The sequence below is a fragment of the Ambystoma mexicanum genome, chromosome 4q (genome assembly GCF_040938575.1).
Source record: "Ambystoma mexicanum isolate Mex_15411 chromosome 4q, UKY_AmexF1_1, whole genome shotgun sequence".
Classification (NCBI taxonomy): domain Eukaryota; kingdom Metazoa; phylum Chordata; class Amphibia; order Caudata; family Ambystomatidae; genus Ambystoma; species Ambystoma mexicanum.
This window is the reverse complement of record NC_090928.1, coordinates 1,041,643,865-1,041,661,451: the sequence shown is the minus strand read 5'-3', so window position 1 is coordinate 1,041,661,451 and position 17,587 is coordinate 1,041,643,865. Positions and strand designations below refer to the sequence as shown.

Below are 17,587 nucleotides of genomic sequence, written 5' to 3'. Positions count from 1 at the left end.
ATTCTTAGCAATATATTTCATCACATTTTGCAAACCAAATGCTTACCAGACTCTTGGCGCTCGTCCGTGATTATCCCGATTTATAAAAAGGGTGATCGCATGGACGCCAAAAGTTATCGTCCGATAGCGCTATTAGACGCTCCAGGGAAGTTGTTCACCAAGTTGGTATTAAGAGATTTCAATCTCTGGTCATCCATAGCCTCTCAACGCGATCCAGCACAAACTGGTTTTGTGGCTGGTTTGGGTACTAGTGTTAATTTACTCTCTTTAAATGCTATTCGACAACAAGCCCAGTGCAAGAGACAGCCCAGATATTTTGCATTTGTGGATTTACATTCTGCCTTTGATTCGGTTTCAAGACCTAAACTTATTAATAAGTTAATCAAGGCGGAGTGCCCCTCCACTCTTATAGACATCATTTTTGCTTTGCATTCCAAAACTAAGATCTTTGTAAGATTAAATGCTGAAGGTCTTTTATCATCCCCTGTTCAAACGTATAGAGGGTTAAAGCAGGGATGTAGCTTAGCGTCAGCCTTGTTCAACTTCTTTATCAATGATGTTCGTTGGATCTTTACTAAAATAGTGGCTGACGCTCCAAAGCTAAATGGTGTCAAAATTAGTGCCTTATGGTATGCAGATGATCTTGTGCTTGTGTCAAAAACATCTAGTGGCCTACGCAATCTTCTGTCAGCACTATGCAGTTATTTTAAAGAAAATGAATTAACTATAAATACTGCTAAAACACAGATTGTCACGTTCATCCCTAAAGGTTTACGCAAGCATTTGTTAGAATGGCAAATTGAGAGAATTCCCATAAAGATAGTTCCAAATTATGTTTATTTGGGTGTTATTTTTGACGGCTGCCCCACATTACATTCACAGTTGAATAAAATTAAGCAGAAGCTAGCTATGGCAATCTGTCAAACTCGAATAATTGTATCTAAGTATGGTAAATTCACACTCAAAGCAGCCCTTCTATTTTGGAATCAAAATGTTGTCCCAACTATTCTTTATGGCTTGGAAACGCAAATCCTACCAAATGGTTTTCTTAATCAATTAGAATCCAAATTTTGGCGAGCCATTCTACATTTACCACAATGTATTCCTGGGGCGATGATGCGATATGAATTGGGCTTAATTTCATTAACTGCCCAATATAATTGGCGCTTATGCACATTATTTCGTAAGTGTTTGCTCTCAACACAAGACAACTCTGCTTTGTCATCTATCTCCAAATATATACTAAACTCAGCAGAAATGTTCCCGAAACAGTGGTCCTCAAATGTTCTCTCTGTCATGGTGAAGGCCGATATTTCATTGAGCCTTTTATTACATCATCCACAGAGAGCAAAAAAGCAAGTCCATATGATGGACTGGATTGAGACCCGAGAAAAATGTTTAACTTATAAAGATTTTGATACTGCTATATTTGGCCCTAAATCATATAAAGACATTGCCTCGTACTTGTGCTTGGCTCCCTCCTCTGCTATTAGATCTGATATCTTGAGGCTGCGGTTTAATATCTGGCCTACTAGGGAAGTCAAACTAAGAAGGAGACAAATTACACCAGACCTTAACTGGTGCAGGTTTTGTCAAGATACAGCAATTGTTGAAACCTTGCAACATTTATTATTGGAGTGTACAGCCCCTAAACTCTTGAGTTTAAGAAACATCCACTTTTCCAAATATTTTGCGTACTTTACACAAATAGACCCAAGCAACAGATGGGTCGCTTTGGCTGCAACTGAATGCATGGGCATAAGGATTGCTACCATTAATTTTTTAAAATCCTTAAATATGGAATGACCGATATACATTATATTAAATTAAATGATAACACTTGAAAGATGGTTGTAACTGTAATTGCAAATGTATGTTCAATTGACTTATTGTTCATGTTATAGTTTTTTACACATGAAAGAATGAATTTTTGTAATATGTATACATTGAAAAAGTTGTTGTAACTGCAACTATATTCAATAAATAATAAAAAAAAAAATATATATATATATATATATATATAATTAAAAAAAAATCGATCCTTTGACCGGCCGACCCTTTGGTGTCGATCCTTTGACCTGTCGACCCTTTAGATTCGATCCTTTGACTAGACACCGAAAAGCAGTGACTCCTGCATCCAGTGTTGCAGGAGGGCATTTTTTCTCTAGTCTCCGAAAGGGGCCCCATGACAGAGATCAACAAGGAGCAGCCACTGTCCCCGGTCCTATCCAGGAAGTAGCCGTGACCCCCTGAAAGCATCCTTAACAAGTTGGTTATGGGACAGTTGGCAGATTTATTTCAGCCAATACATCAACGAATGCACACACCATTTCATTCTGTATCCCTGGTACAGAATTAGTTGGCCGAAGAATATTCCGAAGCATTCTGTATTGATGAGGGGGCCAAGTGGGAAAAGGCATCATGGCCCAAGTTCACTGCTCCCCTACTTATTGAATTACAGGTGCCTTACAACAATCTTAACACTGATGGGCAGACTCAATGCAAAACCCTGAATGATGGATTTCTAGAACGCTTAAGATTTTACAAAGAATATTATCACCAAAAACATTGTGAATAATGACAGTCACTGCAGTAGTCACCACCGTAAAAGGTGTACTGAATAAGGTACACTCTGGAGAAATGCCTTTCTAATCTAACGCTGGATGAAGTTAAGAACCATCTAGCCCTGGAGTAATTTCTCAACACTTTTAACTACTTCCTCTCTGAGACCACAATACAAACTGCACAGAGTGTCACCTTCTTTAAAACTCAGGGTGCCCAGAGCCAAGAAGCCCAGCACACTTGCTGCAGAAAACTTAAATTAAAATGAATTGAGCTTTTATATCACGCTTAATGCCAGAGACCAACCTCTCAGGACCAGGATACAAACATGTGCTGCTCTGCGTTGTCTTGTTCTAAGGCAAACACATTGACCCTGAGCTATCCTCCTGATCTATAAAGTGCCCTTCATGCACAAAGTTGTAGCACATTGCAAAGGCCTGCTCTATGGTTACAGCCTGGGAGCCAATGGATACCAGCTATTAAGTTGCAGGGTAGGCTGGTCTGGGCTTGAAAACCGGTGGATAGATCCAGAAGTGCTGGATCCTTATGACAAACCAGGCCTATTGACCCAAAGACAGACAGAGGAGAGTTATTATCTCCCCATTGATTTGGAAGGTCAACCAGCAGCGACCCTCCTTAATTCTGGAAAAAAGCAAACTGCCTTTTTCTCTGACCTGGTGTAGGCTGACCAATTGATATCCAGCCAGTTCGTCCTGGTGACTTGTGTCCATGGGGACTGAGAACATTACGCCAAACAGATCTACAGTTTTCCATCAATAACCAGTATTTCAAGCCGAGTTTGCAGTGATGCTCAGACGCCCAGAGTAAGTCCTCCTTAGCACAGAATTCACAAACCTGTACACTTGGTTGTTAAATGAGTCAAGAGAAAGCCATATACATGCAAACCCTGACAGCAAGGTCAGACTAAAATGATGATGAAGAAAATGGAGGTTAGTTGGCCTGGAGGGTTGAACGGAAGTTGACCCATAAACCTGTTGGATCTTCCTTTCTCTAAAGACCACTCACTATTAGACTCAGATATCTGCCCACTGCAGCTTAAATTAAGTTGTGAGATGTGTTGAGTTCCCCAGCAAGGCATAAAGCTGAATGTTGGGATTGCCAGGAGAGCGGGGTTTCTTCAAAAGCCATGTGATGATAGGCCTGGGTGTGGTATTGGGAGGTTCCCGTGCCTACCCCCACCATGCCAACAGAAGGAGGCATGAGTTGGCTACCTGATTCCATTATGCAGTACAGTCAGTTCAAGAAATCAGGACTTGTCCCATGAGGATTTAATACAGTCTCCCTTGCATAAAAAAAGACCTAGTACCCTGTTATATTACTGAACCGGCACCCCATCCTTGGGACCAGTGAGTGGACTCATGGCTATTTATCCATCTCGCACACACGCTGGAGGAAGAAAATGTGGCATATGGGAGAGCCATATGAAGGCTGTAGCAAGGCAGACAGCAAACACCTCAATCAGTGCAAAGGATACTCCAGTATGAGAAACAAAGATGGTGACCTGGGTTTTTAAAACATTTGTCATTTTAAACCTGCTCAATCCAGAAGGCTTCTGGCAAAATTCACACAGGTAATGTATATATAGGGATTACAACATCATCTAAAGGCCCAATCTGGGGATTACAGGGGTGGATTTAGAACTGAGAGTGTGAACTGAGTATTCGACGAAGGTTTGAGACGTGGTGGAGTATTGAATACTGTTATAGAAAAGAACATTTGCAGGAGGTTGAAGAGTGGAGCAAAGGGGGAGGTGGAGGCTGGAGGAAGGGGTCGGGAAGAAGGAAACCAGGAACAGGTAGAGATGGGATGAGGGTGTCAGGAGGAGAATGTGAAAATCAAGTGGGGAGGAAGGATAATGTTGGGACGAGAAGGAGAACATTAGGTGGGGATTGGAGCAAGAAGTCAGAATAAGGGAGAAAGAATTGAGGCTAAAGAACTTATTGAAGGTGAGGAGAAGGTGAAAATCAGAAGGCGGTGTGAAGGTGAGGAGTTGGAGGCAAGTGGAAGGAGAGGAAAGGAGGAGAAGAGAAACATTGGATAGCAGAGGAGAGAGAGACTGAATCATATGGACAGTAGAATCTACCAGAAGGCAGTTAGCAAGGGGTGATGGGCGACCCTCACAACTAGCAGGGGGAGCCTAAAGTTGGTTGAGGATTGGCATGTGGTTGAAACGTAAAGGAAGAACAGGAAAACTCAGTAACTTGCAAGGAGGTGGACGGGGAGATGAAAAAGGAGAAGGTCCCATCTGGTACTAGTCGCCTTGTGAGAGGCTGAGGAGGTGAGACAGTGTGCTGGTGGGACTAGAGTTACTACTCTGAGACAGGGAGGTGACAAGAGGCCTAATGAAGAACCAGAGAGAGAGGGGAAGCCATTAATTGTCCTTCTGATAGTTCAACGTTTTGCTCCATTTTGTTGAGTAGGAAGCACAACACCAGTACCTTTTTCCTCAGCAGGCAACTACTTTGACCAAAAACCTTGGCAGGAGGCCTACACACTGTAACTGAGCTAGCAAAAGACCTCTGCAAGAACGCAGGAATATTGTGAGTGACAGGGTAAGGCCTCTGAGAGTATTCCCGGGACAGAGACAGATGAGTACTTTAGTTTAGGACTTTTCATTAGCTTTTTTTTTTTTTACTCTGCTTTTCTTTGTGTGACCACCCTGACCCATCAGAGTAGCGGCAAGGAGCAATACCCCGACATGAGATACCGTAGAACGCGTGGCTCCCATTATTGGTTTCAACAGACATTTGCATAACCCACCACTGGGACTTCAGGAGACACAAGAAGTCAGAGATTTAGAAACATTGTGAGTTATTCCTAAATTGATCTCTTAGTTGCAGTTTGTTCATTCTAATGGATTATTTCCTGACACAGATTCCTCATCTACGATATCCCTATCCCAGCACAGCTGTTCTCCGGAAGCGTTTGCACAGCAAGGCGGCATAGCGCAGCTCCGCTTCGGTTCCATCCGACACCTCTACACACGCTGCGCCAGATATGATGTCAGGGACAGTACATATAGCGGTGCCATGACCTCAGTTCCTTTTCCTGGAATCTGCTCATCGAGTTTACTTACATTTTCTACACCATGCCTACTTTGTATAAGTATAGACATCGTTTTCTATATAATCCACTGTACATTAGAAAATGTGCCTATTGGAAATACTGTATAAATTCATGTAACATCAATCTAATGATCGCTCTATATGTATGGCAGGTTACTTGTTTTTTTTAAAGTTCTAGGGTATTCATGTGATGTATCTTAGTTTAATATGTATATTTAATATTGTCCGTGCAGTCAACTGTTATGATTTATGTTTTTGTGATTTTTATTCATATGTATTTTTTTACGACATACTGATATGAAATAGTTCTTGGAACTAATAACACATGAATAAAAAAAAAATTTAAAATGTTGTTTAAGGCCTCAGGCTTGAAGCCGTGTGCGAACTGCTGCCTGCAGATGTCGGTCTCGGATCCACACCGGATTTGTCTGTATTGTGGGTCTTGCTAGTCCATGCACCTGAAGTCCCTCAGGGAGCAGGCAGCAAAGCTCTTCATGCTCGCCCTCAAGGTGAAAGGTGTGACTCTGCCATCTCATTTGAGGTCGCATGGCGCAGCTCGTCCCTCCAAAGAACAGGTAGCTCCCAAAAGGAAAAGAAGCAGCATTGACGAAAGAGGTCCCGCTCCCCGAGTAAGTCCTCACACCAGCATTCCTCTTCCTCTTCGAAGAAGAAGAGCTTAAAGCTCCAGGGAATCTCCTGAGAGGCCGGCGCAGGTACCTTTTCCCATCTAATTCTCCATGCCGGAGGAGAGGGAGAACTTCGGTCTGAAGATGTTAGAACTTTTTTGCCAAGGCGGCGACGGCTGCGGCCTTGGCGTCTGTGGAACAGACAGTGGCACTGTCCGTTTCGGCTGCGGCGCATCTCACTGCATCTGTTGTAACCGTCATGGTAACCACTGGGGGCCACTCCTGCATGCCTAAGGGAAAATTGAGGTCCCTTAGTGCCGAGGGGCCACGCCTTCGGGTGACGAGGCCTGGGCTCCAGCTTCATTGTCGGCGCTAACCCGCGTCGTTGACACAGCGGCTCCGTGGGAATACTCCCCACTCCATAGGGATGACTTCATGTCAAAGATGTATGACATATATGACAAGGATGGTGACCAGGTTCCCTTTGGGCTAGAATGTATGGGTTGTAGGGAGGTGAGCGATTTCTCAGAGGAGTTCTACGGGAAAGGTATACTGGGACTGGCAGAGGACCTGCAAGACGCCAGTGATCTCAACTCCTCACTGGAGATGGATGTTTTTTCCAGCTCCCACCCCAGGAAAGCCCCAAGCCATATTCCAGCACTTGATGGCTAAGGTGGGCAGTACTCCAGGGCTGTCAACACCGTCCAGGTAAAAAGTTTAGTACAAACTGTGTGACTTATTGTATGATGCTCCCGAGGATGATACGTGCCTGCCCTTCAATGTGGCAGTGGAGGCCCCCGTACTGGAGGTGTGGGAGAAGCCTGCCTCTGTTCCAGCAGTAGACTGGGGACCTGGATAAGAAAAACTGTCCCGCCCCATCGGACACAGCTTTTCTCTCCTGCCATGCTTCAACAGAGTTTGGTGGTACAGGCCGCCACAGCGACCCTAAAGACTTCTACCTTGTTACACCGGACAGGGGAAGTATGAGGTTGGATGAATGGGGTAATTCTTTTTTGAATCAAACAGTTTTGCATTGTGTGCCGTGCATGCCTCTTGCGTCATGTCAAAATTCTACTTCGATCGGCTCTAGCCAATGCAGCTGAATATGTCCAGAAACGAGACAAGGGACGGTTTACTATCCTTGGTCACTGATAGCTAGGAGACAGCACGACAAATGTTGCAATCAGGCCTAGACGTTGTGGACGGTGTGCGCCGGTCCATGGCCACGAGCACTGTGTTCAGGCGGCAATCTTGGCTGAGGACATTGGGTTTTGCGTTGGATGTTTAGGCCAAGCTGCTGGACATGACCAAAACCTCTTTGGAGCCAAGGCTGATGATGGCCTTCAGAAGGTCCAGTCGTCGAAGGCAACGGTTAAGACCCTAGATCTTTCTGTGCAACAGCCCTCTACACAATTGGCGTCTCGAGGCAAGAGTTTCCGTCCCTCCACCACCTATGCCCTGAAGGGGCATGGTCAGTCTGCCACAGGCAAAATTCAGGACAGATGTTTCCCGCAAGCCTGAGGTACCATGAGCCCATAGCGGTGCCGCAGTCGCGGCCCTCTCCCCGCTGAAGGGCAGATCACATCAGTGACTGGCTATGCCACTCAACGCTGCTGGCAGAAGCCGTTCCCTGTTCAGTTGTGAGTGGTCAAGGACCACTTCCGACGCTTGGTCCTTACAGGTCATCGAACAGGATTATTGCCTCCTATTCGTCCAGCACCTTCTGGGCCAGGGGCACCAGGCCACCCCCTTGTCTTCGGACCCATCCTTCTTGAGGCAGTCTGTCGGCTTCTGTCCATGAGCGCGGTCAAACTGGTACTGCGCTCCTAACGAGGAAGGGGGGAGGTTGGTGCTACTCCACCTATTTTTTGGTGCCCAAGAAGGACGGGGACTTGTGTACCCTTCTGGATCTGTGTCTGCTGAACCTCTTTCTGTGCAAGGACAAGTTCAAGATGGTTGAGCTAGCTCAGATCATGCAAGCTCTTGATCTGCAGAAATGGTTGGTCTCTCTGGACTTTCAGGATGCCTACTTCCACGTGCGATTCATCGGAAACACAGGAAGTACCTGAGGGTCGTGGTGGGCCAACATCACTACCAGTTCAAGGACCTGCCGTTCAGTCTTTCTTGAGCGCCCAGGGTTTTCACCAAGCTGCTAGCTGTGGTAGCGGCTTGCCTTAGGAGTGAGGGCATTCATGTCTTTCCCTACGTGGACTGGCTCGTCCAAGCTCACTCTCAAGCTCTAGTGTCAGTGCATCTTCTCCGTACATGCATGCGATTGCAAAGCCTGGGCTTTTTCCTGAATTTCAAATAGTACCAGGTTTTGCCGTCCCGGTCCCTCCGATTTAACGGAGCAGTCTTGGACACTCGCCTGGGCAGGGCATTCCAGCCAAAAGATCAAATGGCGAATATCTTTCAGATGGTCAGTGTCCTTCAATCCCAGGAACATGTCCCAGCCTCAGCTTTCATGTGCCTTCTGGGCCTCATAGCCTCCTGCATCCCAGTGATGCCAGAGGCAAGGTTGCGCCTAAGAACGCTTCAGTGGCTTCTTGGTTGCCAATGATCCCAGTTTCAGGGCCACATGTCAGACCTTTTACAGGTCTCGGACCAGGTGGCTCGGGATCTTGTATTGTGGGTCGTGCAAGACAACTTGTTGAGAGGCATGTTGTTTCGTCAACCTTGGCCTCAGCCGACGGTGATCGCGGTCGCATCTCTGACTGGTTGGGAAGCTCACCTGTCAGACCAAACGGTGAGCGTACTGCGGTATCACGCAGAGTCCTGGGAGCACATCAACTTGCTGGAGCTGAGGGCAATCAGGCTGGTCCTGGTCACTTTCCTCCCCTCTGGGAAACTCAAGACCCTGCTGGTCCTGATGGACAACACAGTGGCCAGGTACTGCCTAAATAAACATGGTGGTGTGGAGTCCTTATCTCTGCGCAGAGAAGCAATGCAACTGTGTTTCTGGGCTCTGGAGAACAGTCTCTCTCTCTGACGGTGACTCACCTGTCCGGTAGCCGGAGAATGTCAAAGTGTATGACCTGAGCAGGCACACTTCGGCCTTCCACGAGTGGGAGCGCTGGCAGGGAATTCTGGAGGAGATCTTCTCCTTTTGGGGGACTACTCAAGTGGACCTCTTTGCTTCCAGTGTCATTTATTTTGTCTCAAGGAATTTCCTATACGGGGAGCTCGGTCAAGTGGACCTTCGACCTCCTTTATGCGTTCCCTCCGATCCCTGTCATTTCCGCTGGTTCTCAGGACACTACATCTGTTCTGAACCACAATGATTTTGATCACTCCGGACTGGGCCCGCAGAACGTGGTATCCAGAGTTGCAGGACATGTCCATCTGCTCTCCCTTGGTCCTTCCAAGGAGTGTCGATTTGCTCTCCCAATTAGAGGGGCGGGACCTCCATCCGAAATTCAGCAGCCTGAACCTTCATGCTTGGCTACTAAGAGGCTGTGATACAAGGAGTGGGACTTATCTGACCATGTCCTCAATGTGCTCCTTATAGCTAGGAAGCCTGCTACGGAATCCATTTATGGCTGCAGATGGGGTACGTTTTCGATCTGGATCCTCCATCCTGTCTGCTATCCCCTATATTGGATTTTCTGCTATCCTTGGCCCAGACAGGTCTGCGAATTGGCACTGTTAAAGGGTTACCTCACCGCTATTTTGGTGTTCAAGAGGGCTCCTGAACAGGGCTCGTTTTTCACAATCCCCAATGTTAATCAGTTCCTGCGGGTCTTGCGTAACCAGTTTCCTCCCGCCAGTTTATAGTTCCAGTGTGGGATTTGAATTTCGTTTTAACATTTCTTATTGGTGCTCCGTTTGAACCCCTTCATTCCTGTTCTGTTAGATTGCTCATCCTTAAGGTGATTTTCCTGGCTGCCATCACTTCCACAAGACAGTTGAGTGACCTCCAGGCGTTGTCTGTTTTACCTCTCTATTTGGTTTTCTCCAAAGAGAAGGTGACTTTGAGAGTGAGGCCCTCCTTTTTGCCAAAAGTGTTCTCGGATTTCCATATCTCCCAGAAGATCGATCTTCCTGTGTCTTTTCCTCCACCTCATCCTTTCAAGGCAGAGGAACGATTCCATCAGCGGGACCTGGTGCAGGCCCTTAGGTTCTATGTCTCCCATACTAGAGAGGCTAGGAAAGATGACCAGCTTTCCGTGGGTTACGATGGAGCTCGTGCTGGGGAGGGCTCTCACCAAACAGACCCTGGCAAGGTGGATCATTCTCTGAATTTCAGAATGCAATGATCTGGCTGTAAAAGATTTTCCTGAGGGTCCCAGAGCCAATTCTACCAGATGGGTAGCTGCCACCTCTGCCCTGCAGAGAGATGTCTCTGCCATGGACATCTGCCAGGCTGCGACATAGGCTTCTTTGCATACGTTTGCCAAGCATTACTGATTGCATTGCCTTCCGGGCCAGGATGCCTGTTTTCTTTGGGCAGTCCTCCAGAGTTTTTTGGTTTAGGTGGTTTTGCTTGCTTCCTCCCTCCTCCAGATTTACTTACTGTTTTGGGATTCTGTCATAGATTAGGAATCCATGGTATTTTATTTTATTTATTTTATTCATATTTGTATAGCGCGCCGCAGCCCAGAGGCATTGTGGCGCTTGTTACAGAAAAACATACTTAGTTGCATAATTATCATCTGACGTTTGATACAGCGTGAGCATATATGTACAACATACGTATACAATTGTCATGTGCAATGTTTAAAGATAAGATATAGTACATAGGTTACATTATGTTTATATTACATTTATATTACAGTATACATTAGGGAAAAAGTGGGAGTGTTAACGGAGTTAGCTCAAGAGGGTGGTCTTGAGATTTTTACGGAAAGCATGGATGGAAGATTTAGCTCTAAGGAAGGTAGGGAGTGAGTTCCATACTTTAGGTGCAATGTATGAGAAGCCTAGCCCCCCGGCTTTAGCTCTCTGTATGCGGGGGATGTGTAGCTGGTTGGTGTACTGAGTTCTGGTAGGGCGCGTCAAGGTGGTTCTTGATATAGCTTCTGATAGGTATGTGGTAGCTGTGTTGTTTATGCATCTATGTGTAATTGTGAGAATTTTGAGTGTAATGCGGTCTTTGACCTGAAGCCACCACACTGCTTGTCTGGCTTGGGATATATGGTCTCTTCTGGGGATGCTCAAAGCAGCTCATAGAGCATTGTTTAGTGTGGTTTGTAGTCTGTGTAAGTTTTTGGAGGAAGTGCCAGCCAGGAGAGCATTGCAGTAATAGAGTTTGGCTCCTATGGTTGCTCTGGCTGTTGCAAGGCAGTTAGGTGCGGATAGGTAGGGTTTAATGGCATTGCTAAGTTTGGTGCTATATGCTGACGCTAAGGCTTTGGCGCTAGCTTGTTTGTTCATAGATAGGTTTGCATCGATGTGGACACCTAGTGTCTTGACTGAGGAAGAAACTGTGATTGTGGAATTATCTATGTTAAGGTTGTCGTATTGGGGACTTAGCTTGGCTATTATGGCTTTCTGCCCGAGGATAAGGATTTCAGTCTTATCCCCGTTAAGACAAAGGCCATTGACAGCCATCCATGCTTGGATAGTAGCATAGATGTTGTGTAAGGCAGTGGCGTCTTAGTGGTAGGAGTACTTGAGTATCGTCGGCATAATTAGTATATGCTAAATCGATTGAGTCAAGTAGGTCGAAAAGGGGTTTAGTGAAGAGGTTGTAGAGGGTAGAAGCTGTACATGAGCCTTGGGGTACTCTACAATGTATGGTTGTGGGGTCGGCATTTGCTGTGTTGGAGAACACCTTCATGGCTCTGCCTTCCAGGAAGGAGGTAATCCAAAATGCTGCTTGTGTAGAGAAGTGGGCTGCCTGGGTGAGATGGGTGGTTAGGGTTTTATGATCAACCAGATCAAATGCTGCCGAGAGATCGGGAAGAAGGAGAAGGACAGGTTTGCCTTTGTCGATGATCTAAGAGATTGGATTTTTTAGGTATAGTAAGGAAGATTCTGTTCCATGCCCTACACGGAACTCAGATTGTCTTTTACCCAATATGGAGTTGGATTCAATGTAAAATTGGATCTAATTGTGAGCTGCCTTATCCAAGATTTTCAGAAGGAACGGGACTGTCATTATAGGCCTGTAGTTGTTGGGCTGCACTGGGTCTAATGTTTTTTTTTTTTTTTTTAGACGGGGCGTACCCATGCTTCTTTGAGACTGTCAGGTACAGAGCCTGTACTGTAAGAAGCATTAATGAATGCAGTAACCAGAGGGGCTAGGTCCTGAGCACATTCCTTGATAACTTTAGCGGGATATATGTCTCCTTTGCATAGTGATGGTTTAAGGTGTTTGATGAGATGGAGCACCACAGATTTGGTAGTGTCTCTAAAGACGATTTGGGCGTGATGGGGTTCGCTGTGCTTAGCTTGAGTGAGAGGGTTATTCTTTTGGTTGGGGAGGGCTTTGCAGTGGTTTTGAATTTTTTTTTGGAGATCTATTTTGTTGAGCATTGCAGACTGGATGCTTGCGCACCAGGCTTTGTCTTTGATTATCTCATCTGTGCTAGCCGGAGGTGTGACCATTTCGTTAAAGATTGTGAATATCTCTTTGACTTGCGAATTGGCCTTGGACATCCTGTTGTTAAGAGTTCGCTTTTGCTGTGATAATAGTTTTTTTGTATTGGAGAGCTATCTGTTTGAAGAGGTTCTTGTTTAAGTCATTAGGGTCCATTTGCCAGTTATTTTGTGCCCGACGCTTTTGTGAGCGTAGAGTTTGGAGTTCATCCGAGAATCATGAATTGTTGTGGAAGGATTTCTTTTCTTTCTTGCTTTCTAGAGTGGCTATTAAGTTTATAGCATTGGTAAGTGTGTCTTTGAAGATGTCTGCTAACACTTTAGGATCCTGAGAGAAAGGGGGAGCTAGACATGGGTTGTTCAGGTATGGTGGGAGGTTGTCAAGTTTTTTTGAACTTCTTGGTATGGCTGTTGGTGTGTGAGTGAGAGCTTTGGGCTTGGGGTTGTGAGGATGTCGAATTCAATGCAAGTGTGGTCTGTCCATGGATAGGCAGTGTTAGAAGTAATGTTGGACGCACAATTGTGATCTATGACCCAATCAAGGTTACGGCCTTTGGAGTGGGTGGGAGAGTTTGCTCCTTGGGAGAAGCCTAGGTCTGATAATTCTTCAGTTAGAGCTGAGGCAGAATCGTCTTTAGGGTCATTGTAGCCTAGGTTTAAGTCTCCTAGTAATAGAATTTTCAAAGATTTTTTGATGTTGTTACTGAGTCGGTGGGAGAGGTGGTCTTTGAAGTCTGCGGGGGAGGGGGGCCCGTAGGCCTTTACAGGATATGAATATTAATTGAGTTGTTGGGTGAGAGCGTTAATTTAACTGATAGGATGTCGGCATTTCCACCCCAGGTGCTGGAGTCTGATAGCCTAATGGAGTGCGAGTCTTTCTAGATAAGGGCAACTCCACCTCCAGTTCTATTAAGTCTATCTTGTCTAAGAATGGCGTAGCCTGGAGGTAGGGCTAGTGAGATAGCTGGGTAGGAGGCATCATTGAGCCAAGTTTCAGCTATGCTAAGTAGGTCAAGATTATGGATGGATAATAGGTAATTTATCTCTTAAGCATGTGCAGGGAGGGACTGTACATTCAGCAGTGCACATTTGAGAGGTGGATATTGTGTGATTTTGGTTTTATTCATTTTTGGATGTGAGGTGGTAGATTTACCGATGTGTAAGGTCATGTGTGGCTTAATGCGTGGTAGAGCTGGAGACGATTGGAGCGGCAGGGAGAGAGTGTTATGGCCCTGGCTACGGTAGGTAGAAAGTGTAGGTGCAGTGCACGTGCTTAATCTGAAATTTCTTAGAGGGAAAGGTGTGGGTGAGCATGGCAGGTGTTTAGGTAATGTGCGGTTTCTGAGTCTGTGGAGTCTAGCAGTTGGACCAGGGGGCTGTGACTGTGTGATGTCATGGTCTAATGGAGTGGAGGGTGAGTGCAGTGCTGTGCAGTAAGTGTGATGTGCAGGATGTGGGTGGTGTGGAATTTTAAGTACCATGATTGTGACGGCCATAGCATAGGTCACAAGGATAGCTAGACGTAGCACAGTAGTGAGAGAGTGTGTCTGGGGGCTTTTGTTATGCGCAGTATGTGATATCTTATGTATCATGATGGGGAGAGTAGTTGGAGTCTGTGCGTGCATCTGGTATGTGGCAGAGGTAATCAGAGTGACCGTTCAGAGAGTCGAAGAGCCGGTATCTAGTGGAGTCCTAGCTCTAGGGGGCAGCACGGATTGAACAAGGTGTGGCTGTGGAGAGTCTGCTAGGTCTATGTGGCGGTAGTTGGCTATGCATACGAATCCGTACTGGCATACAGAGAAGAATTTCAGCATGTTAATACAATCCGGGTGTACACATTAGGCTCATTCAATGGGCTAAATTCACGGTAAACACGGCACAGTATGCTACAATCGGGGGTGCACATTGGGCTAAAAATCAAAACATGCACATTAGGCCTGTATGGTTAAAATAGAGCAGTGGGACCAGCGACGGCAGTTCAGAAGCCTTTGGAAATGTTGTTGAAGAAATGTTGGACCAGCGAGTTACAAGGTGGCAGAGGCAACTGTGCCAGGGCAAATTGGAACATAAGTCAAGGGGTAATTAAAGATCAGTAATATCAGAGGTGTGCAGACAGTGCAGGTAGCAGGTGTGTAAATAACAACTGTAAATGCACAACAGTTATTACAACAGTTAAGTGCACATAGCAGTGTGCAGGGCACAACAGTATTGTACGGATTATACAGGTCAATAAGTACAGTAGAACAACAAGTAATCACAATTACTAAATGATTTTATCAGCTTGTTTTGTGAGGGTCTAAAAAGAGGTAATGGGGAATGGTGGCATAAATACAGCATTAGTGCACGCTATTCCAGGATACATACATAGTTAAGCCAGGGATTCACAATAGGTCAGGAGGGTGCAGAGACAGGGCAAAGAAAAGGTAGCGAATATTGGAGGAAGCGGGTCACGAGCGTGAGGGATGAGGGTGCGAGTGCACACTGGTGTTGGCTCAGACTGAAACAGGTGGGAGATGAGTCAAGGGGTGCTGGAGCAAATGGCGCTTACCGTGCAGGTAAGTCCCAAGGAAAGATGTAGCAGCAATACAAGTCACGGGGCAACAGTGCAGCGTTCCGGGCCCTGGGCTCTGTCGGCTCCTGACAGGCACTGACAGGGTCATAACTGTGCCTTGTGATGTGTGCCTTAGGGTGGGTGCTGGCTCACGCCTTCCGGCACCCGCCATGGTAGAAAATAATTAATTAGAAGAACAAATTACGTACCGCTCGGGAATGTTCTTTCTGATGGATGATCCTCCCACGGATTCCTCATTGCCCTCCCTACCTGCCCCTTGTTGGGGAGAACTAATACACCATTGGTTCTCTGCGCCTCTATATATACTGGCACAACATCGTATCCGGGGCGTGTAGAGGTGTTGTAAGGAGCTGATGTGGACCCACCCTGTGCCCCCTTGGCGGCAGATATGTTTCCGGAGAACAGCTGTGCTGGCATAAAGGTATAGATGAGGAATCCGTGGGAGGAACAGCCATCAGAAAGAACATTACCAAGAGGTAAATAATTTGTTCTTCTGATGTGCTATATAAGAATGAGGGCATACACCTATTCAGTAATGGAGCAAAGAGAAGCAACTGTTTTTTAAAAAAAAAAATTGATATGGTTCTTGGCTTAGGTTTTTGGTTACTGTTACAACTGCTAGGAGAGTAAGTGAAATGCATGCTTATTCAGCTATTCACTTTGGTACTGTGGACCGTTCTCATTTCTTTGTGTACATGCTCTTCTCCTGTTTCATGATGTTTTGTGAAAACATGTACTTGTAGTTTCCAAACGTAAACATTTTGAACTGTACAGGGAATCGGCTATACTGATCTACTTTTACACGCACTGCACAGGTTAAAGATGCACCCGCCTATTTTATTGATGACATCCCGAAAGAGTAGATTTCAGGCACTTCATTTTCAAAAGGAGATCTATTTACCTACCTTGTTGTTGTACTTAAAGAAGTGCCACAATGGTGGTGTTAGTGCTTTATTGAAAGTTTAGGTAAGGACATCTTTCCCATTTGTGACAAAAAGATTCATAATGTGGGCTATGTCCTTTTGAAGTTACAAATGTGCACAGCAAATCTGAAGACTCATGAGCTAAGTTCTTAATTGTAACATTTTGCATCATTTTTTTGTTTGCACATTTCTTTCTGTGTTTTAAAATTAACCTTGTACTGTTTAGAATGTCTAAAATATAAGTTAATGCTTGATTTGACTCGGAAATACACCTAATATAATGATACATTCTTGCATCATAAAAATCAGAGTTTAACCAGTTACTCATATTAATATTTCTCCTTCAAACAGGTTGGGAAAGCTCCAAAGGATAGATTATGCAGAAGGGCAAGTACAGTACAAATTGATTCTTTACGTTCATGTGCATTAAACACGTTGTATGATTTATTTTAGCATATTGTTGCAAGCCAGAATGTTGTTGCACTAGGATTTAAACCAATAATTACATTAGCGTTTATTATTGTTCTTGATTAAAAATTACCAGGGACAGCAACCTGTCAGAAGGTGTCTTTGACAACTGAATTCTAATGGACTCCTTCATCCCACAGAGTCCTCATCTATGAAATTTATCTCAGAGCGCAGCTGCTCTTTAGAAATGTTTCCCCTGTGTGAGGGGTCAGTAACGCGAGGCAGACAACTGTTTGCTGATTTATCAACATATGCCATTTTTTAATTTTAAAGAAAATATGAAAAACGCCTCACCATCCCTACTCTGCTGAGTATTTCCCTGCCTAACCAAAGCTAAGGTGAAACACTCTATGGCAGGATAACTGACAGGATAACTGACCCACACACTAAGCAACAAATACACAAAGAAAATATATGCAATAACCTTCTAATGTCCTGGTGATTTCCTTTCCCCAGGATTCAAGGTCAGTTCTGTTAGTATTCAGCCAAAGAAATAACTGTCTCAAATCAGTTCTTTGTTAACCAAGTTCCAATTATAGCAAATCTCTTCTCCTTGGTGAAATATCCACTTTCCACTTCCACCAAATAGCACCAATGGTAATCCCAGCCAAGATGCTTTGTCACCTCTTCAAGAAGACTTGCTACAGTTCAAAACAAATGCAATATCCACGACTGTCAGCGAGTCCGTGAGAGAGTGCCAGTTGGCGTGCTACTCTGTTGCAAGCACACCGTATTTTGTTGGAAAGGAGAAAATTGCTACTGTGCCTTTAATCACTAGGCACTGCCTACAAGAACTGCTCCTGGGTGCGT

At 45.2% G+C, this 17,587-nt stretch overlaps 1 protein-coding gene across 1 annotated transcript in view; it reads left to right on the top strand.

The window, feature by feature from the left end:
• The window catches only part of RAB3GAP2 (RAB3 GTPase activating non-catalytic protein subunit 2), a 2,371,691-nt gene that overhangs the window by 1,875,663 nt on the left and 478,441 nt on the right, over positions 1-17,587 (top strand). Inside the window, exon 29 of the mRNA XM_069608591.1 lies at positions 16,661-16,696. Within this exon, the coding sequence (XP_069464692.1) occupies positions 16,661-16,696 (36 nt within the window). The remainder of the gene's footprint in view (positions 1-16,660; positions 16,697-17,587) is intronic.